This window comes from Cyrtonyx montezumae, unplaced genomic scaffold (genome assembly GCF_038088225.1).
Source record: "Cyrtonyx montezumae isolate F1298 unplaced genomic scaffold, pur_monq_1.0 scaffold_25, whole genome shotgun sequence".
Taxonomy (NCBI): Eukaryota; Metazoa; Chordata; class Aves; order Galliformes; family Odontophoridae; genus Cyrtonyx; species Cyrtonyx montezumae.
In genome coordinates this window covers 15,845,130-15,865,581 of record NW_027071992.1, presented here as the reverse complement: position 1 = coordinate 15,865,581, position 20,452 = coordinate 15,845,130, and the positions used below count along the sequence as shown (strand labels likewise).

The window sequence follows — 20,452 nt, the reverse complement described above, 5'->3', positions numbered from 1 at the left end:
GCCTACTGTGCTCCCACTGGCTGCAGGCAAGGGAACTGGGGTCTTGGTGGGAGCAGCTTAGCTTGCAGCTGGATGTGGTGTAATTTGATCCTGTGGCCTTTCAGGAGCTGGAAGTTCCCCATGCTCCTGGGTGGATATCCCCTTAGGATCCGCATTCCCCATAGTATCACAGCTCCGAGCCCGCTGATCCCGCTGGGAGCTTGTGTGCCCTGGCCCACCACTCATCTTGGGAGCGATGTCATTTGGGGAAGGGGCCCCAGCTGAGTTCAGGGAGCTGAAGGCAGAAGCAAAGCTGTACTGTGGCAGCACTAGGGTGTAAATGTTAGCTCAGTACAATAGTGCATGGATAGTGGTTTCCCTGGAAGGTGGCTGCAGTGATGTCTATGGGATGGGGGCAGGTCTGGAGCATGCAGGAGGTGTGCCCTGGAGGAGCGGGGCTGACAGCAAGGCCGAGCACTCTATCTGCTAAGCCCTGCATCCAGCACCTTGTTGTGCAGCGGTTCGGGGGTGCCGGCTGAGCCCCACTCGTGCTCCATGCTCTTCACACACGGCAGGCTGGGGTTGGCCTTCTGCACCACCGAAATCTGGCAGGTCTGCGTGTCATAGTGGGCCTCACACCAGTCAGGGAAGTCGATGGGGTGCTGGGTGCTGCAGGAGAGGGCACAGTGCTGTCGACTCCCCTAGCACGCATCAGGGAGCATCCCACGTATTTCCCAGGCCAGCTCCTATGTGTCTGATGTCCACAGACCTCTCTGTAGCTCTTCTTGCCCTACTGCCATCCCATGCTTCCCACATCCCCTGGTTTAGTGCCTGACTTAGTGGCTGGCAGCCCTGCCCATGGCTGGAACACAGTGATCTTTATGGTCCCTTCCAACCCAAGCCCTTCTATGATTCTGTCATCCCCAGGCCCCTGCTGGTTGCACTGTCGCATGTGCCAGCCCTACTGCTGCCCATCCCCAGCGTCCCTCACTCACGTCTCGCAGCATCCGACGCCAATGGGGTGCAGGCAGGTGCACAGCAGGCAGTTGGTGCTCAGCCACGACTCACCAAGGGAGAACTGCTTCCCCTCATACTCACAGGGAGCTGCAGATAAAACAGTGGCAGTAAGCATGAGGGTGTGCAGGAACCCTATGGGCATCCCTCTGCTCAGAGAGGAAACAAGGATATCACTGCTTCCAGGGAAAATAGTTGGTGGCCTCCCCACCTGCCATCTAGGCAGCTTTGGGAAGCCCGGGTAGACACGAAGGGAGATGCTCTCATCCATCCTGGTGACCTGCAGCAGAGTCAGGTGACTCTTGGCTCTTTGAGGAGGTCACATCCAGTGTCACTTTGGGTTTGGGCATCCCTACACCCCTGGAATGACAGGTGGGCAATCCTCCTCCCTGTGCTTCTGGCCCTGCATCTTGGCCACAGCCAGGCTCCTGCCAGGAGTTCTTCATGGCCCAGCAAGCTGTTTCTCAGCCAGAACCCTGGGGAGCTGTTCTGTGGTTTATAGACTGCTCCTTCCAGTCATCACTGGCCCACGATTGCGCTCCCAGGCTCAGCACAGCCTGTGTAGCTCTTTGCAGGGCTGAGCCCAGCTGCCCTGGAGAAAGCCAAGGCATTCTCCCAGCATCCACATCCTCCCAGCTCACCTCCCCACTTACCTTTAGCCTGGAAGTAGCATTTGGCCTGGGAGCCTGGCAGCTGAAGGAAGAGGGAGAGCAGGAGGCAGAGCCTGCCCCAGGTGCACACCGTATTCTGTGCTCTCATGGCCATGGCTGTTGTTGAGCTGGGCTCTTAGCAGTCCTGCCGAGACGCTTTTCTTCTCTCTTTCCTTTGCTTCTTTCCCTTCTCTCTCTCTTTTTCTCTCTCTCTCCCTCTGCCTTTTTAATGCTCTTCCCCTGATCCCAACAAGAGATATTTATAAAGTTCAGCTTTACGACCCTGGCCACCAGCTGTGCCCCACTGGAAAAGTTGTAAAACTCATTTCCTGATTTGAAAGGCATGAAAACAAGAGGTAGGATCAAGATTTTTAACAAGCTGTGAAAAGCTGATTCATGCCCTCCAGAAATGTCTCCAGTTGGAAGCCCCTGTGGGTGCAGAACTCAGTGATGAGGGGAGATCCAAAGGACCCCAGTGGGTTGCCCTCGGCATGGTGCTTGGCACCCCTGGCTCCCAACGAGGGGGAGAGCTCCAGACACCCCTCTGTCATGCTGTGTCATGGCAAGGTGTCCGAGCATCCCATTGTGTGGAATGGGACAGGCAGCACATCAACTCCTGGTGCTGTCCCCAGTGGGTGCAGAGGTGCTCACATCCAGCTCACAGGGCAAATTCCCCCTTCTCCAAGCCTCTAGCGAGGGCTGAGGGTGAAGGCTGATCTCCTTGGCTAAGGGCAGGTAGTGCAGTGATTCCCATTGACACAGGGCCCCGTATGTCCACAAAGGCCCCAAGGCTCAGCTTGGCGGTGCTGATGTGAGCATGGGGCTGTGCCACCTGCAGCACCTGCGGGTGCCAGAGCTGAGCAGTGTCTTCCAGAAGCCAGGCAACTGCAAAAGCAGGGATGTGATGAGGGATGAAGTCAGGTGGATTTGGCCAGCGGGTGATCTGAGAGGTGAACAGAGGGCTTCGCCGGGAGTATGTACTTGAGGGCTGCCACAGTCCCTTGGCCTGCACTGTCTCCAGGTTGCAGGACTCGGGCTGTTATCAGCAGCCAAGGAGAGAAGATGGAAGGTGTGGACAACAGCAGGGCACTGGGGATGGTGACTGCCCAGGGAGGTTTATTGCCCTCTGCAGAAGGTGCTGCCGCAGCAGGGAGCAGGGCCATGATCCTGCCCACTGGCGGCTGCAGTAGCAGCAGCATACGTGGGTCATCTGCCCAATGTTAAGCTGCCTTGTTTGGGATAGGTTTACACCCTGACGCGTGAGGCATAATATCCCTTCCAGAATTTGTGTTGGCATCCGCTGTTATAGCTGGATATTTCTGTTATCCGCATAGATGTCCAATCCCTCCTTGAATCCCACTGAATTTTGGCCTGAGTGCTTTCCTGTGGCAGCCTAATTAAGCAGGGAGCAAAAGAAAAAAAAAAAGAAAAAAGAAAAAAAGAAAAACCCACTTCCCTTTATCCGCTTTGGATTTGCTACCTTCTGGTTTCGAGGCACATCGCTCTGTGGACCCAGGTCCCCACACTGCTTCGCATCCCCCAGCTGCCACCCAGCACCTCTGTTAAACCACTGCCTTAGCCAAACGGGTGAGGAAAAGGGTCTGTTTATGAAGAGAAATGGTAAATCGAGGGGAAAAAAATAGGGAGATGGAGGGCAGCGTGTGTGATCAGCTGGAAGAGGTGGTAATAAATCAGAGGAGCTTGGGGTATCTGTGAATAAACTGCAGCCCATGGGCTGTGGACAGCGACGGAGGAGTGTATCAGTAACAAATGAAAATCGTCCTCCAGAGCAGAGTTGTTACTATATAAGGAGGATAAAAGTCTCTGTCGTCGGGGCGGTAAATGAATATTCCTATTGTGTGTTTGGAAAAAGGAGCCTAGCACACTAGCAACCACAATGAACTAATCCATCTTCGTTTCATCACCGAGCAGAGAAAACATTAAACAAAAGTTGTGCTTTTCATTTGGAGGCCCCAATGGTTGGGTCCCAGAGGGACACCAAAAATCTTGGGAGGGGGCTAGCTGTGGGATGGCCCAGCTCCTACAGTCAGGGCTCTGGGCTTGGAAAGCAGAGGATGAGAACGAACAGAGCACTCAGAACTGCAACTTGGGTACCAGGATGCTGTGGTGTGGTGTTATCCTCCTCTGTCCCTGAGGTGACACAGGCCAGTTCTGGTGCTTGCCATGGGCCCTGAGCATCTCAGGACCTTGCAGGAGGAGGTGTCATCTGTGTCTCAGCATCCTGCCCATGCTGGTGTGGCTCAGCTCCTGCACACAGTGCCCGGCGCTGGGAAGGGGATCCCACTGCCAGGGGCAGATAGAGGTGGGCAATGGGATGAGGTGGCAGCGACCCAGCCCAGCCCCACAGGAGGTGCGTAGGTCATAAAAGATGATGGACAAGTTGCCATCGGCAGGATCCAGGAGTGTTATAAAACCTGAATCTCCTGAGCCTTCAGCTCAGGCTGCAGCTGCAGAGCAGGAAGCAAACAGGATCCCGGCTGGCATTGTGAAAGCAAACACCATAAATCCAAGGAAGTGCTGCGATTGCTGTTTTAGGCACTGGGGAGCTTGGCTCCTGCTCCCCACAAGCACTTTATTTTCTCTCCAAACAGGAAAAAAAAAAAAAAAAAAAAAGCCTGACCCAACTTATCACTAGGCAGAGCTGGGTCAGTGTCAGCCTGGTTCCTGCAGGACTGAAGCAACTGCAGCTGCTGCTCCAGAAAGAGGACAAAGCAGAGGGGGCATGATCAAAACCTCTATGTCACATCATCCTCTGTTCTCCAAGACACCTCATACTGCATCCTGATCCCTCCAGCATGCTTTAAGGCAGACTGCAGTGCTTCCTGGTTCTCCCCAGTGCTCCATCACCCTCTGGCTATTTTTCATGGTCTCATGTTCTCCTGCTCATCCTCGTGGTGCATGCCTCTTTGTCATGGTCCATCTTTCTATGTTGCAGTCCATCCTAGTCCTCATGTTCCATTCTTCTTCTCATTTTCCATCCTTCTCCAACATGGTCCACCTTTTTTCAACACTGTGGTCCACTTCTCTCCATCATGCTTAGCTGCTTACTCTCATGGCCCATTCCTTCCCAATATGCTCCATCCCTCTTCCACATGCTCTATTCCTCTCCCACATGGTCCATCATCTCCATGATATTCCATTCCTCATCCTCATGCTCAATCCCTTTCCAACATGCTCCATTATTCACCACTGTGGTCCATCCCTCTCCAGCATTCTCCATCCGTCTCTCCCATGCCCTGCTTACCCCATTGGTGGCTGCATGCACCCCTTGTCCTCTGCCACAGTTGCACACAGAGAGGAGCTGCCCATCCCTCTGCAGCCCCACTGTGCCTGTGCCACCCTGTCCAGCATTGTACCCTGGAGACATCTCCTCCCTCAGTGCTCTCACCCCATGGCTGCTGGCACCCAAAGGCACTGTGCACCCTACCCTGCCTGGGGCCATGTTCTGGCACGAGGGGTACCCCAGTGTGCCCCACTGCTGCCCTCAGCCACTTTTCCTAAGAAGCATGATGGGAACGTGTGGGGTGTTTGGGAAAACAGGCCTTGGCACCCGCCAGCCATCCCGAGAAAATAAAAGCATCCGGATGGGCAGCAGTGCTTTGAGTGCGAGAGAGTGGCACTCCATAAATCCCCTGGAGCAGGTGCTTTGTAGTCGGCACAAGGAAATGAGCACATTATTCATCTCGGCTTAAACCTCTAAATGTTTCCTGTCCTGTGATTCAGAAATAACCCTGGGAGATCAGTCCTGGGCTGCGCAGGAGCTGCGCTATCCAAGAAAGTGGCACGATCCTGCCAGGCCCACGGCCAAATGAGGATGGGTGCCTGCAGCAGAGAAATTGGTACAGGGGTGCATATACCACAGTGGAACCACTGCAGCACTAATGGGGCCAGTGGCTTCAAAGAGGCTGGTGGCACTAATATGACTGGTGCCACCCTGAAGTCTAATGGCACCACCAAGACTAGATGTGAGGCTGGTGGCACCATCATTACTGGCGGCACCAACAGTGCTGGTGGCATCTATATGGATAATAGCATCACAGCAGCTGGTGGCCCCAGTGAGGTTGGTAGCAGCACTGTGACAGGTAACAGTAATGAGTCTGGTGGCACCAGTGAGGCAGGTGGCACCTTAGACTGGTGGCATCTATGGTGACACCACTGTGGCTGGTAGAACTGATGGGACTGGTGACACCAACACTTCTGCGTGCTGCAAGGCCAGCAACACCCACAGCAGACACTGGGGGTTTGTGTCCTCAGTGGTTCCTGCCAATCTTTGCTGATGTATTTCCAGCATCAGGGTCACAATCCCCTGCTCCACATAGCCCAGTTCCAGCATGATCACTCCCACAGCAATAATCACAGACCCACAGTGCCCCAGCACATCACAGGCTGATAGCTGGGACTGTGGCAGCACCCCGAGGAAGAGTGTTCCTAAGGGACACTCTTTGGGAAGAGCTGAAGAAGGGACCCTATAAACACAGATGGGGATCCTCTTTCACTCTGGGGCATGGAGAGATGCTGGTGGTTCTTCCTATGGGGACATCAAAGTCCGTGCTGCACGCACAGACCCCTGACCCCCAAGCCTGATCAGAATCTGAAGAACAGCACAGCTGCCACATAATCCATGTTCTTCTCTTTACAAGCTTCACTTCTGCTTGATTCTTCCCCGTTGCTGGCATGCAGAACCCAAACACAAACAAGGAATACTTCAGGTTACCCTGACAACTGCAGCCAGCAAAGCCCATGCTGCAGAGGTCACCATGTGCTTGCCCATCTCTATGTGGTGCTCGTGCGGTACCCCGTGACCTCTTGGCCAGAGCAGCCCGCACCTTTTGGAGACATTCCCCTCATGGCAGGGATGAGGCAGCCTTTGGAGCAGCCGCATGGAGGGAGATGGGGACCCACGGATACTCCATTCACACTGTTCCTCCTGTGCCCCAGTGCCACACATCCCCAGTGCAGCAACATCCCGCACAGCTCCTCCACCCAGCTCAGCAGTCCCAACCCGCTGCCTGACACGCCTTACAGCCACCTCCTGGGGCTGACAGCTTCCTGGCTCTACTCTCAGCACAGAGGTGACAGTGCTTGGCAGGGCTCTGCAGTCCGCTTGCTCGCCTCGCCACGCTCCAGGAGGTGGAAACACATTTTTAACCTATTAAACAATCAGCGCTGGGGATCCGGGGGTTGCATTTGCCTTCTGGGAACCTGGGGAAAGAGGGAGTGCAAGCGCTCCACAAGGCAGTGCTGTCCCCATGGTGTACAATGCATGGTTCACTGCAGTCCACTGCTCCCACCACCGTGCCACCATGGACCACCGGAGGCCACCAGCAGCAGGGTGCTTGGCACAGCCCCACAGAGTGTCTTGGTATCCAGCCTCAGGATGGATGCTGCGGGCGGTGGGGGCAACTGGGGGCGAGGACAAACCCTTCCTGTAGGGGCAAGTGCTGAAAAAGACAAAACCCAGCGTGAGGGGAAGGCGAGATGAGGCTGCAAATACCGAAAAGCAAGATGGGGCCGATGGGGAACACAGCGCTAGAGAAGGGCACGCTGCTGGGCACGCAAAGCTCCTCGCGGGACCCCTGCCCACGCGTGGCTGCAGCCGAGTGATGGCACCACGAGCGGTGCGCGGCCCACCCCGTCCCCATCCCCGTCCAGGTCCCTGTCCCCGCGGTGTCCGGTGTCAGCGCACGGCCGCCGCTCCCGGGCTCCCCCCTGGCGGCACGGAGACATCACGAAGGACGGCAGCGGGGCTGGGTTTTTTTGGTGCTTTTTAGTGAGGTTTCAGTCCCCAGTGCACCGCTCCCGCTCGGGTTTCACCGCTCGCGAGTATTTATATCTGTAACCCAAACCCGAGGAGGGGACGTGTCACTCCTCGGGGGACACCTGCAGAGGGACAGGCAGGAGGAGCCGCCCCACGCCGCGGAGGAGACACGTATCCCCCCTACTGCGGTGTCCCCATCGGGGGCCCCGCGTGGGCAGCCGGACCCATGCAGCCCCACCACGCCCCCGCCACCGTCCATCCCCTCTCCGCGTTCACGCGTGGGGCGGGGGCGGAGGGCTGAGTGGGGGGGCCGGGAATGTGAGGAATGCGCGCGGGCACGCTGCCCCCAGCGGGGCCTCGCCACCCTCTCACCCCCACCCCCCCAGCCCTAGTCGAACCTGCCAGGGCCGCGCCCGGCTGTCCCTGCCCCGTGTCCCCCCGAGAGCTCCCGTGGGACCACGCAATGCAAATCCACACGGACTCTCCAGTGGGGACACGGCCACCCCCGTTCCACAACCATCCCCCGACGAGTTCCCCTAGAAACAGAGCGCTCCCCTTCCCTCCGGTAACCCCCACGCCGCGTACGCAGGGCCACTTCCACAGTGCCCCCACGCTGAGGACTCTCAGGACTCGTGAACCTCTCCCAGCCATTCCACGCTGGAGACCCCCGATAATTTAGACACTGCACTCAATCACCCTACACGGGGGACCCCCAGAATTTGGATACTTACTCCCCAGTTCCCCCAAGTGACCACCTCATCACGCCACACCGCATCTTCCCCTCTCTCCCCCCAGAAAAAAATCGGACACCCAATCCCCTCACAACGGGGACCTCCAGCACTCCAGCCCCTTCCCGATCCCCACGTTTGGCAACACACCAGCACCTGGGACCACCTCCCCAACCCCCACGTCCCGGTCTCCCCAGAACTTGGGCACCCCTCTCGATCTTCCTATGCTAAGGACCCCCAGCACCCCAGACCCGCTCTGCAATCCCCCCACACTGGACACCCCTGTACCCCGACCATCATAACTCACTCGCCCTCCCCTCTCCCCCCGGTGCTGAGAACCCCCAGCTCAGCTAAGCTGAGCTCTACCCAAAACTCAGACCTCCGCGGCACTGAAGATATCCCCATCCCTCTCCTCAGCACCTCCGCCCCCCCTTCGCTGAGAACTCGTAGCACTCTGCCCCTCTCCTCGACACTCCCCACGTCGAACACCCCACCCCAGAACCCAAGCGCCCGCTCCCCATCTCCTGGCTCAGGCACACCCCGCGCCCCGACGGCGCGACCACCGCCCGCTGCCGCCGCCGCTGCCTGGGGGCCGAAGGGCGGGGGGCGGCGCGGGGCGGGGCAGCGAAGGGAGGGGTGGGGTGTGTGGGGGGGGAAGAGCTGCCCGTCCCGGGGCGGCCCCGCCCGGGGGAGGTGCAGGCGGCGGGGCGGCGGACAGACAAGCCGCGGGCGGCGGCGGGTGCAGGAGCCATCCTAGCCCATGGCTCCGCGGCTGCCGCTGGTGCTGGCCGCGCTGCTGGCGGCGGCGGGCGGCGGCGGCGGAGGGCGGCGGGCGGCGAACCCCGACGGGGCGAGCGCCAACCTGACGGTGGCCGTGGTGCTGCCGGAGCGCAACGTGAGCTACGCGTGGGCCTGGCCGCGCGTGGAGCCGGCGCTGAGCCTGGCGCTGGAGGCGCTGCAGCGGGGGGATCCGCCGCTGCTGCCGCGGCCCTTCTCGGTGCGCGTCGAGTTCATGAGCTCCGAGCTGGGGGGGGCCTGCTCCGAGTACGTGGCGCCGCTAAAGGCCGTGGACCTGAAGCTCTACCACGACCCCGACGTGCTGTTCGGGCCGGGCTGCGTCTACCCCGCCGCCTCGGTGGGGCGCTTCGCCTCGCACTGGCGGCTGCCGCTCATCACCGCCGGCGCCGTGGCCGTGGGCTTCAGCGAGAAGCGGGAGCACTACCGCACCACGGTGCGCATCGGGCCCTCCGCCCCCAAGCTGGGCGCCTTCGTCTCCCACCTGCACGCCCACTTCAACTGGAGCTCTCGCGCCGTGCTTCTCTACGTGGACCGCAAGACCGACGACCGGCCCTACTACTTCACCATCGAGGGCGTCTTCCAGGAGCTGCAGGACGGCAGCAACCTCACCGTCCGGCACCACATCTATTCCCCCGACGAGGGCGGCCCCGACACCGCCATCCACTTCATCAAGACCAGCGGGCGCGGTGCGTGGCGGTGCGGTGCGGGGAGAGGCGGCGGGGCCCGACCTGACGGGACGGGACGGGACGGGCAGGGGTCCCGTGGAGGGAACGGTGGCCCTGTGCGGGGCGGGGAGCCGCGCCGGAAGCATGGAATAGTGCGCGGTGGGGCGCGGTGCGGGGATGGAGAGGGAGTGGGGGCTGCCGTGGGGCATACAGCAGGATCCATGCGTGGCACAAGAGGGTGGGCACGCTTCTGGGAACCCTGTGGCAGTCAGTGAGAATCTGAGCACGCAGTGGGACCCGTGTGAGTCACAGCAAAGGCTCGGGGACGCAGTGGGACCCGGCTGGGCACGATGAGGGGATGGGCACGCAGCGGGACCCGTGTGGGACTCAGCAAGAGGTGGGCAGAAGGGGACCTTTTTGTGGGGCACAGCAAATGGAAAGGCATGTTGTGGGACCTCTGTGGGGCACAGCGAGATGTTGGGGATGTAGTAGGATCCGTGTGGAGCACGGCGTGGAGTGGGCAGAATGCAAGGCACAGACGGGGGGGGGGTCACAGCAGACTGGGGGGCAGTGGGACCCTGCATGAGGCAGCGGATGCCACATGGGGACAGTGCTGTCCCCAGAGTACCTGGGACTACCTTGGTGCCATCGGGTCATCCAGGACAGGGCAAGGAGCCACAGGACCCCCCAATCTCTGCTGAAACCCCTCACAGGGCACAGGGGACACGGTGGCACCATGGTGGCACCCTGTGGCTTGGGCCACCAAGGGCAGGCTGGACTTGGAGGCAAAGGTGATGATGCAGACGTGGCCACTGATGGGCAGCACTGGCAGTGGCTCTGTTGCCAGCACGGTGAGGTGGCTGTGCCCTACACAGGGAGGACACAGCCTGGCACACGGCTGTCCCCCCTGGGTGCTGGTGTGATCGTGGCAGAGGGATGGGGAATGGGGCTGGGAATGCCCCAGGAGAGTGGCTCTGTCAGGCAAGCTAAGAAATGGAGGGGCTCTGGAGGCAACTGGAGAGCAAGGGCAGGCAGCTGCTCCTCCATTATTGATGAGCAGGGCGTATCGATCGGGAGGCAGCGCTCCTTAATGGATCTGAAGATGCTGTGTCATTAGGAAGGACACGGGGCTAGGATGAGAGGAGCCAGATGGGCCGGCAGGGCTGTGCCCGGGGGAGCTCTGAGCCCCCAGCCCTGAGCTGGTGGCTTTCTTGGACGAGGGAGTGCGCAGAGAAAAAGCTCAGCTCAGCGATTGCTTCCAACAGTTTCCGGCTTGGAGCTGTAAATCACCCCGATGCAATCGGTGCCCCTGGCTCAAGGCAGCATTGGCAGGGTCGTGGGGCCCCTGGGGCTGCCCCATGCTGTGTGGGGCTACGGGGCATGCTGCTACTATGCACCCTGCGGTGAGCATCACTTTGGCATCACCCAGGGGCGTGTGTTCAGTGAGGCTGGGGAGAGCCACGTCCCTCTTTGTGGCCCCACATCCTCAGTGTATGCAACCCCAAATGTGGATACAGGGGACGCGGCTGCGTCCTCATATGGCAGTAGTGGGGCCAGCACGCACCTGCCCCAACTGCACAGTGCTGCCATGTCCTTTCTCTGGGCCGGAGGGCGACGTGCTGGGCCCCACGTTGCTGCTGCTGCTCGCAGCAGGGCTGATATAATTAGAGCCGCGGATGAGGGAATTACCGGGGCATCTGCCTGCGGAGCGCAGGTTCTGCGCCCGGGGACGTGGGTGGGTGCTGGGGTTCGTCCCCTGCTGCTCGGTGACGCTGACAGCTCTGTGTGTTTCCCCCATTTGGGTGGCACCTGTCACACAGCCCCAAGCCTTCTGCACGTCTCTTGCCCCGGGAGCCACTCTGGCTTCATTCCCCCCACCCCCATAGCCCCCACCCCTGTGGCGGGGGCTGTGGCCATGCGGGTCCCCTCGCCGTGATGCCGCCATCTGCCACCAGCTGTCACAGCCAGGGACAGTCCCACGTGATGTCCCCAAGGACCGAAGGGTGGGGCAGGAGGTGGCACAGGGGTGGCATTGTGGTGTTTTTTGGGGGTGTCCCATTAGGAAGCCCGGTTGGTTTCTGCCCGATGGAGGAGCCCCCTGAAGCTCCCTGTCCCTTGCACTGCCATGTGCCACACTGCATCCCAGCGCCTGTCCCTCCCCATGCGCAGTTCCCCAAGGGTTCTGCACCCACGAGTGACTGCTTTCACCGAGCTCAGCGTCCCCAGATGCAGATGCCAGCCCTGGTCCCCCACATCGCCGTGCACCCAGTCCCAGCAGTGCCGGGGAAAGGGCCGTGCGCGGGGCCAGTGGCTGAGCGTGACATTCCTCCGGCGCCCGCCGCCTCCTCCCCCGTTGCTCAATCGCGGGTTCCCAGCCAGGCTGGCTGGAGCGGGGGCCCTGGTTTTCCGGGGGGAGGGAGGGAGGAGGCGGTGGCAGGAGGGCCCCTGCTCAGGGGGGTTTCGAACGCTCTCTGCACTGCAGCCCATGGGGTGCCTGGCCCCGTAGCAGGGTATTCGCTGCCAGCACATCACATCACACATCTCTGTGCCCCTGCTGGGGCTGACGGAGCCCCCAGCGTCGAGCTGTGGGGTGGTGGGAGTGGTAGGACGGGGCCCGGGCACCCCCTTGGCTCTCGGGTCGCAGCAGCAGATGCTCTGTTTCCAATTAATGCCGCGGCCGGCTGAAGGTGCTGGAATCCGGGAACCTGCGCATTCCTGCCGCATGACCGACCACAAACCCAAACATGTTTTTGTCCCTTTCCTCAGCCTGGATTCCCCAGTGGGCTCTGGGGCATGGCCCTGACGCCTTTTCCAGCCTGATATTCCCCTTCCCCAAAACCTTTGGGCTGGGGTGGTGGCACTGTATTGTGCGTAGTGCACAGGGCATCTGTCCACCCCGTGTGCTGGATCTCCCCTTTTCCCCCATACTGGGTGATGTGGCACGGGCACCTCCAGGTAGGCAGGGCTATGGGGTGGCCCCTGTCTCTGTGGGGTGGGAGCCGTGCCCTGACACCCCACATCCCTGTAGTGGTGTACCTGTGTGGGCCGCCAGAGATGCTGCACCGCATCATGCAGCTGGCACAGCGCGAGAACCTGACCAACGGCGACTACGTCTTCTTCTACGTCGATGTCTTTGGGGAGAGCCTGAGGGGGGACTCTCCCCGTGATGCCTTCAAGCCGTGGCAGCAGGGTTCGGGGCAGGATGTGGGGCTGCGCGAGGCTTTCCAGGTGAGCTGTGCCTTCCTGTGTGGGGGTGGGGGTGGAGGTGGGGACCTCAGTGTGACATGGGGTGCTGTGCTTGCAGACGGTGCTGGTGATCACCTACTATGAGCCCCAGAACCCCGAGTACCAGCACTTCCAGACCCAGCTCATCCTGCGTGCCAAGCAGAAGTTTGGGGTACAGCTCAACTACTCCCTGGTGAGCAGGTCCCACTGCATGCTCATAGGGGACTGTCCCTATGGGGCTCTGCCTGGTGTGGGGACTGTTCCTTTGTGGTTGCAGAGGGTGGGATGTGGTGGAAGGTGATGCCGTACGTTCCTGGTGAGAACATTGTAGCATGGTGCCATCCCTGTGAGGGTGCATCTGTGGGTAAGGTGCAGGTTTATGGGGCTGCAGGGTTGTGTGTGGGAACACTGTGGGGTTATGGGGATGTGCATGGCCCCAGCGCAGGTCTGTGGGGCTGCAGAGGTGTGCATGGCCCCGCTGTGAGGTTACAGGGCCACAAAAGTGTGCATGCCACCATTTCAGGGTTACAGGGCTGCCAAGGTGTGCACGTCCCTGCTGCAGGGTAACGGAGCTGCATGGGTGAGCGTAGCCTCACTATGGGGCTGTAGAGGTGTGCGTGGATCTGGCAAAGGGCTTTGGGCCCGCAGGGAGTGCACTCAGCACTTATCTCCCTCCTGCAGATGAACCTGGTGGCCGGGTGCTTCTACGACGGGGTGCTGCTGTACGCCATGGTGCTGAACGAGACTCTGCGGGAGGGCGGCTCCAAGAAGAATGCCACACACCTCATCGAGAAGATGCGGGACCGCAAGTTCCAGGGTAGCAACACGGAGAGGGGCTGTGGCGGGGGGCAGGTGGGCTGCAGGGGTTGGCCCTGTACTCCACATCCCACCTTGGTCTCGCTTGTCCATAGGGGTGACGGGACTGGTGAGCATGGACAGCAACAACGACCGCGACACTGATTTCAACCTGTGGGCCATGGGTGACCCCGAGAGCGGGCAGTACGAGGTGGGGGCGGCACTGGGGTTCTGCAGAGGGCTATGGGGCAGCCGGGGGGGGTGTCCGGGCTTAGCTGTCTTCCCACAGGTGGTGGGACACTACTCGGGTGCAGAGAAGCAGATCCGCTGGCTGGGGCGGCCCATCCGCTGGGTGAAGGGGGCTCCCCCCTTGGACAACCCACCCTGTGTCTTTGATGTGGATGACCCCTCCTGTGATAAAAGTGGGTGCATGGGTTGTCCCACTCCATCCTTCCATGGGGGTGTGCAGCCCCACAGCAATGTTAACACCCCCCTAACCCATGGCAGCCCCCCTCTCTACGTTGGCCATCGTGGCTTTGGGCATCGGGCTCACCTTCGTCATGTTTGGCATCTCCAGCTTCCTCATCTTCAGGTGGGTGTGGGCGAGGGGCAGCAGGGTGGGGGGGCAGTAGGGGTGTGCTGTCTGATCCACTGTGCCCCTCAGGAAGCTGATGCTGGAGAAAGAGCTGGCCAGCATGCTATGGAGGATCCGCTGGGATGAGCTGCACTTTGGGAGTGTGGAGCAGTACCATAAGGGAGCAGGCAGCCGGCTCACACTGTCCCTGGTGAGACCTCAGCCCTCTGCTCTTGTCCTGTCCCTGTCTGGTCCTCCTGCACAGCCCCACGTCTCCTAAAGAGTCATACTGTACTCGCTGTGCTCATCCATCCCCTACAAAGCTCTCCGTCTCCTATGGAGCCACTCTTAATCTATTTCCTAAAGTGCTCTGTCCCCTGCTGAGCTGCATTCAATGCATGCCCATCCATCCCCCTAACAGCCTGGAGTCCTTGTGGAGCCCTGTGCCTCATCCATCCCCAGTGTGGCCCTCCATCCCTTGTAGTGCTGCATCTCCTCAGCCCCCCATGCCCTGTAGCACACACTCCCTCATGCTGACCCAACAGACCAGATCTTCCCCTGCCCCTGCTCCGTGGGTGCCTTCACCCCTCCTGGTGTCCCTGTCCCTAATGTTCCCTCCCTGCAGCGTGGCTCCAGCTACGGCTCGCTGATGACCACGCATGGGAAGTACCAGATCTTCGCCAACACAGGGTACTTCAAGGTCAGTCTGCATCCCTATGGGATGCTGGCATGCCTCCCCAAAGACGCCCAGTGGGTACTGACCCCTCTGTTGTCCCCAGGGCAATGTGGTGGCCATCAAGCATGTCAACAAGAAGCGCATCGAGTTGACACGGCAGGTGCTCTTCGAGCTCAAACATGTAGGTGTGGGGTCTGGGATGGGGTCTGTGCCCTGTTGGGGAGCAGCGTCTGCTCCTGATGGTGGTAGGGTGACTGGGTGCTGCCTGTCCCCACCAAGCTCTGCTTGCACCCCCAGATGAGGGACATCCAGTTCAATCACCTTACTCGCTTCATTGGGGCTTGCATCGATCCTCCCAACATCTGCATCGTCACTGAGTACTGCCCGAGGGGCAGCCTGCAGGTAGTGGGAGGGCATGGGGTAGTGGAGGAGATGGAGTTGGGGGGATTGAATTGGGGGTGGGGGAATGGGGATAGAAGTGGGGAAATTGGAATGGAGATATAGCTGAAGATGGAGATGAGTGTGGAAATTATGAACTTATGAACTTATGAACTTAAATGGGATGAGGTTCAATAAGACCAAGTGCTGGGTCCTGCACTTTGGCCACAATAACCCCATGCAATGCTATAGGCTTGGGGCAGAATGGCTTGAAGAATGTAGAGAGGAAAAGGACCTGGGGGTGTTGGCTGATGCTCGGCTCAACATGAGCCGGCAGTGTGCCCAGGTGGCCAAGAAGGCCAACAGCATCCTGGCCTGTATTAGAAATAGTGTAGCCAGCAGGAGCAGGGAGGTGATCATCCCCCTGTACTCAGCTCTGGTACGGCCGCACCTCGAGTACTGTGTTCAGTTTTGGGCCCCTCACTACAAGAAGGACATTGAGGCCCTGGAGCGTGTTCAGAGAAGGGCAACAAAACTGGTGAGGGGTCTGGAGCACAGGTCTTATGAGGAGCAGCTGAGGGAGCTGGGATTGTTTAGTCTGGAGAAGAGGAGGCTCAGAGGAGACCTTATTGCACTCTACCACTTCCTGAAGGGGGGTTGTGGTGAGGAGGGGGTGGGCCTCTTCTCCCTGATAAATGATGACAGGACGAGAGGGAATGGCCACAAGTTGCGCCAGGGAAGATTTAGATTAGACCTGAGGAAACATTTTTTTTCTGCAAGAGTGGTCAGGCACTGGAATGGCCTGCCTAGGGAGGTGGTTGAGGCACCATCCCTAGCACTGTTCAAGAAGCGTTTAGATGAGGTGGTAAGGGATTTGATTTAGTAGTTCAGTGGGTGGGGATGGTGATAGGAGGATGGTTGGACTAGATGATCTTGTAGGTCCTTTCCAGCCTTATGAACTTATGAAATGGGGAGGGGAATGGGAATGAGGATGACAGTGAGGGTGGAGATAGGGGTGAGAATGGGGATGGGTGGTCAGTAAGTGGTGCTGGTACCACTGACCTGGTGCTCACTGTGCCTCTCCAGGACATCCTGGAGAACGAGAGCATCAACCTGGACTGGATGTTTCGCTACTCACTTATCAATGACATCGTCAAGGTACCTGAGTGAGGGGCACAGTTGGCCTGAAGGGGATGCTGAGTGGTGCTGGTGTGACCGTGTCCCTCTGTCTGTCTATATCTGGCACAGGGAATGGCCTTCCTGCACAACAGCATCATTGGGCACCATGGCAGTCTCAAGTCCTCTAACTGTGTGGTGGACAGCCGCTTCGTGCTGAAGATCACTGATTATGGGCTAGCCAGCTTCCGAACACCCTGCGACGGCGAGGACACACATGCCCTTTATGCCAGTGAGCACTTGCTGTGGGGATGGGGATATGGGTGGCAGAGGAACAGCGGGGCTTTTACCTCACTGCTCCGTGGCTGTGTCCCTACAGAGAAGCTGTGGACAGCCCCAGAGCTGCTGCAGAAGGGCCATCTGCCTGCACAGGGCATGCAGAAAGCTGATGTCTACAGCTTTGGCATCATCATGCAGGAGATTGCTCTGCGCAACGGCCCCTTCTACATTGAGGGCATGGACCTGAGCCCAAAAGGTTGGGGAAATCTGAGGGGGATGGGAAGGTGTGAGGTGTATTTTGAGGTCTCTGCTCACCATCAGCACCTGCTTGCTGGGCAGAGATCGTGCAGAAGGTGCGTAACAGCCAGAAGCCCTTCTTCCGGCCCTCCATCGACATTGGGGTGCACAGCGAGGAGCTGGCCGTGCTGATGGAGCGCTGCTGGGCGCAGGAGCCCGCCGAGCGCCCCGACTTCAGCCAGATCAAGATCTTCATCCGTAGATTTAACAAGTGGGTGCTGGCGAGTGGGGTACAGGAACCCCATCTCCATCTGGGAGCGGGGATGGCCATCAGGAGGTGTTCCCGTGTCCCCATGGCCTAGCTGCCCCTGTCCCTGCAGGGAGGGCAGCACCAGCATCCTGGACAACCTGCTGTCACGCATGGAGCAGTATGCCAACAACCTGGAGAAGCTGGTGGAGGAACGGACTCAAGCCTACCTGGAGGAGAAGCGCAAGGCGGAGAACCTCCTCTACCAGATCCTGCCCCAGTGAGGGGGGCTGCTGTGGGGCCAGGGGCTGCAATGGGGCCAGGGGCTGGAGTTTGGGGCTGAGGGCACAGGAGTCCTTGCTTGCTCCCTGTGCTAGTGAGGGGAGGCAGGGAGGAGGAGATGCTTTGAGGAGAGGACCCCCAGCACCCACACTATTCCTGCTTCTCTCGGCAGCTCTGTGGCGGAGCAGCTGAAGCGTGGTGAGACAGTACGAGCTGAGGCTTTTGACAGTGTCACCATCTATTTCAGCGACATCGTGGGCTTCACCGCACTCTCGGCTGAGAGCACCCCGATGCAGGTGGGAGTAGGGCTGAGGGTGGGGAGGGGGCTCACCATGCAGCGGTACAGGTACACCCGGCTTCCACCACCCCCACTGTGCTTCTTGCAGGTGGTGACGCTGCTGAATGACCTCTACACCTGCTTCGATGCCATCATTGACAACTTCGACGTGTACAAGGTAAGGGGCACGGGGTGCCAAGGTGGGTGCCAATGAGTGCCCGCTCCCCCTGACCCCACTGCCGCAGGTGGAGACCATTGGGGATGCCTACATGGTGGTGTCAGGGTTGCCAGTACGCAATGGCAAGCTGCACGCCAACGAGATCGTCCGCATGGCCCTGGCCCTGCTGGAAGCTGTCAAAACCTTCAAAATCCGGCACCGGCCCAATGACCAGCTGCATCTGCGCATCGGCATCCACACTGGTGAGCCACAGCACACTGTGGGGGGCTGCTGCACCACAGAGCTGGGGATGGTGGGGGTGGGATGCTCTCTGCCCCTCTGCCATCCATGGGGGTTGGACTAGATGATCTCTAGAGGTCTCTTTCAACCCCTACAATTCTGTGATCCCTGAGCATCTCGGTGCCCCCAGGTCCCGTGTGTGCAGGAGTGGTGGGGCTGAAGATGCCGCGGTACTGCTTGTTTGGGGATACAGTGAACACAGCGTCCCGCATGGAGTCCAATGGACAGGGTGAGCCATGGCGCTGGCAGCTCCCTCCCCTACCTTGAGCACCACAGGTGCGTCCCATTCGCAGCCCCATCCACGTGGCTTTGTCCCCCAGCCCTGAAGATCCACGTCTCCTCTACCACCAAAGAAGTCCTGGATGAGTTCGGCTGCTTTGAGCTGGAGCTGCGCGGGGATGTGGAGATGAAGGTGAGGACGCGGTGCTGGGGACGGTGCTGTGGGGACAGCAGTCCTATGGTGTCTGACCGTTTCCCCCACCCCCAGGGCAAGGGGAAGATGCGGACGTACTGGCTGCTGGGTGAGCGGAAGGACCCCAAAGTCGTCTGAGCCCAGCAGAGCCCCCCACTGCTGGGGTGCACCACAACACCCTGCAACAGTACTGGGGCACAGGGGCTCAGTGGGCACTGCACTGCCCATCCCCTCCATCAGCACCAGCATAGCTCCTCCTGCTGCCCCCTGGGTGGGGGGACCTTCCCAACCCCCTCAGTCTCTTGGGTCCTGTCCTCCATCCCTGACCTCTGTGGCTCAGCGGGTCTGAGCCATCCCTGGGGCCTGGCTGCCCCGCAGGGCACTTTGCCTTCTCTTTTCAGTACTCTGCTCCCTCAGCACCTGTCTCACCCCTTTCCCAAAGAGAGGAAAGGAGTGGGACAGGCCTAGACTTTGCTGCTCCCCTCCACACCCCTCTATGTATATAGTTCCCCCCCACCCCCACCCTGGCCCTGTAAATATCCTCTTCCCAGGTGTAAATATAAGCGTGCGCGCAGACTATTTTGTTGAAATACAAATTGCCCTCAGTCCTGCTTTGCCCAGCTGCTGTGCTTTGCTTTGTCTCAGTGAGGTGTGGGCTTTGGGGGGGGGAGGGGGGGTCCTGGAATTACAGCACTGGGGCAGCTGGGGGTGGGGACACATCACTCACCAGGGGATAAGGATGAGGATGGGGACATAAATCATTCACCAGGGGTTTGGGACATGTCACCCACCTGGGGACAGGGATGGGGAAGGAGATGTGTCACCAATCTGGACATGGGGATGGGGAATATGTGTCACTAGCTTGGGAATGGGAACATGTCACCCACCTGGGCCTGAGGACAGAGATGGGGGCACTTGACACCCATCAAGGAGATAAGAACGGGGATGGGGACGTGTCATCCACCTAGAGTTGGGGATGGCATTACATGTGACCCACATGGGGACAGGGAAGGGGACACATGTCATCCACCTGGAGATGGAGATGCTGGTCACCCACTTGGGGTTAGGAATTGAGGTTACATGTCACCCATCTGGGAATAGGGATGGGGATCTGTGGCACCCACTGTGGAGGGACATGTCCCTGGGGATGTGCCACATTTTGTGTTGTGCTGCCCCCACAGAGAGCCCCTTTACATGGAGATTTGGGGTCCCCACAGCGTACTCTGGGGACATCCTGGGGGATACCAGGGTGCCAGCAGCAGGGCTGGCCCCTGCTCTTTATTGCATGCTGGGCTGTGGCCGGTGGCTTGCTGCCTCACAGGGCAGTGGTTGCTCCAGCTACATGGTGATGAGGATGGAGAAGGCAGCGTTTGCGTGGAAGGGAGTGTCCCGTGTGGATGCAGGTGATGTCCTGGAGGGGAAGGATACAGAGACCCCAGTGAGCAGTGGGTAACAGCAAAGTGTTGGGGCAGGGTGTGGGTGCTCACAGGTACACTGTGGGCTTGCTCCAGCCAGAAGCTGCTGGGCTGCTCCGTGTGGTAATTGTGGAGCTGCAAGGGAAAAGGGAAAATCCACTTTGAGCTGGGGGCAGCATGAAGACCCCCACCTCGGGGTGCAGGGTTGGGGGCTGTACCTGGGTAGCGGGTGGGGGCATGGGCTGGAAGCCCCCTGCCTGGTAATCCTGGTGTGTGGTTGAGAGGGTCTCCATACCATAGGGATGGGTGGTGGGTGGATCTCCTCCGGCAGCTCCTGCCTGCAGAGCGGTGGGAGGGTGTGGGATGCTCAGGACACTCCCTCTTCACACTCAATGTCCAAGTCCCCAAGAACAGGGTCTCTTGTGGGGTCACCCAGGCTCACCAGTACTTCTGGTACAGCATCCTCTCC

At 59.6% G+C, this 20,452-nt stretch overlaps 2 protein-coding genes across 2 annotated transcripts; one reads left to right on the top strand and one right to left on the bottom strand.

Moving 5' to 3' along the window:
- Positions 1-370: 370 nt before the first annotated feature.
- Positions 371-2,024, bottom strand: MSMP (microseminoprotein, prostate associated). The gene is made up of 3 exons (XM_065739726.1): positions 1,647-2,024; positions 975-1,083; positions 371-648 (listed from the first exon to the last, which is right to left on the bottom strand). Exons 1-3 carry the CDS (start codon positions 1,756-1,758, stop codon positions 459-461), a joined length of 411 nt encoding a protein of 136 aa, XP_065595798.1. The 5' UTR covers positions 1,759-2,024; the 3' UTR covers positions 371-458.
- A 6,886-nt stretch (positions 2,025-8,910) lies between these two features.
- On the top strand, positions 8,911-19,188 carry NPR2 (natriuretic peptide receptor 2). The gene is made up of 22 exons (XM_065740104.1): positions 8,911-9,634; positions 12,642-12,841; positions 12,918-13,031; positions 13,520-13,655; positions 13,750-13,844; positions 13,923-14,055; positions 14,141-14,225; positions 14,298-14,418; positions 14,833-14,907; positions 14,987-15,064; positions 15,181-15,285; positions 16,348-16,419; positions 16,510-16,669; positions 16,757-16,912; positions 16,996-17,164; positions 17,274-17,420; positions 17,595-17,718; positions 17,809-17,877; positions 17,945-18,119; positions 18,287-18,385; positions 18,477-18,568; positions 18,644-19,188. The coding sequence occupies exons 1-22, from the start codon at positions 8,911-8,913 to the stop codon at positions 18,704-18,706; spliced, it is 3,192 nt and encodes a 1,063-aa protein (XP_065596176.1). The 3' UTR covers positions 18,707-19,188.
- The last annotated feature ends 1,264 nt before the right edge of the window (positions 19,189-20,452 follow it).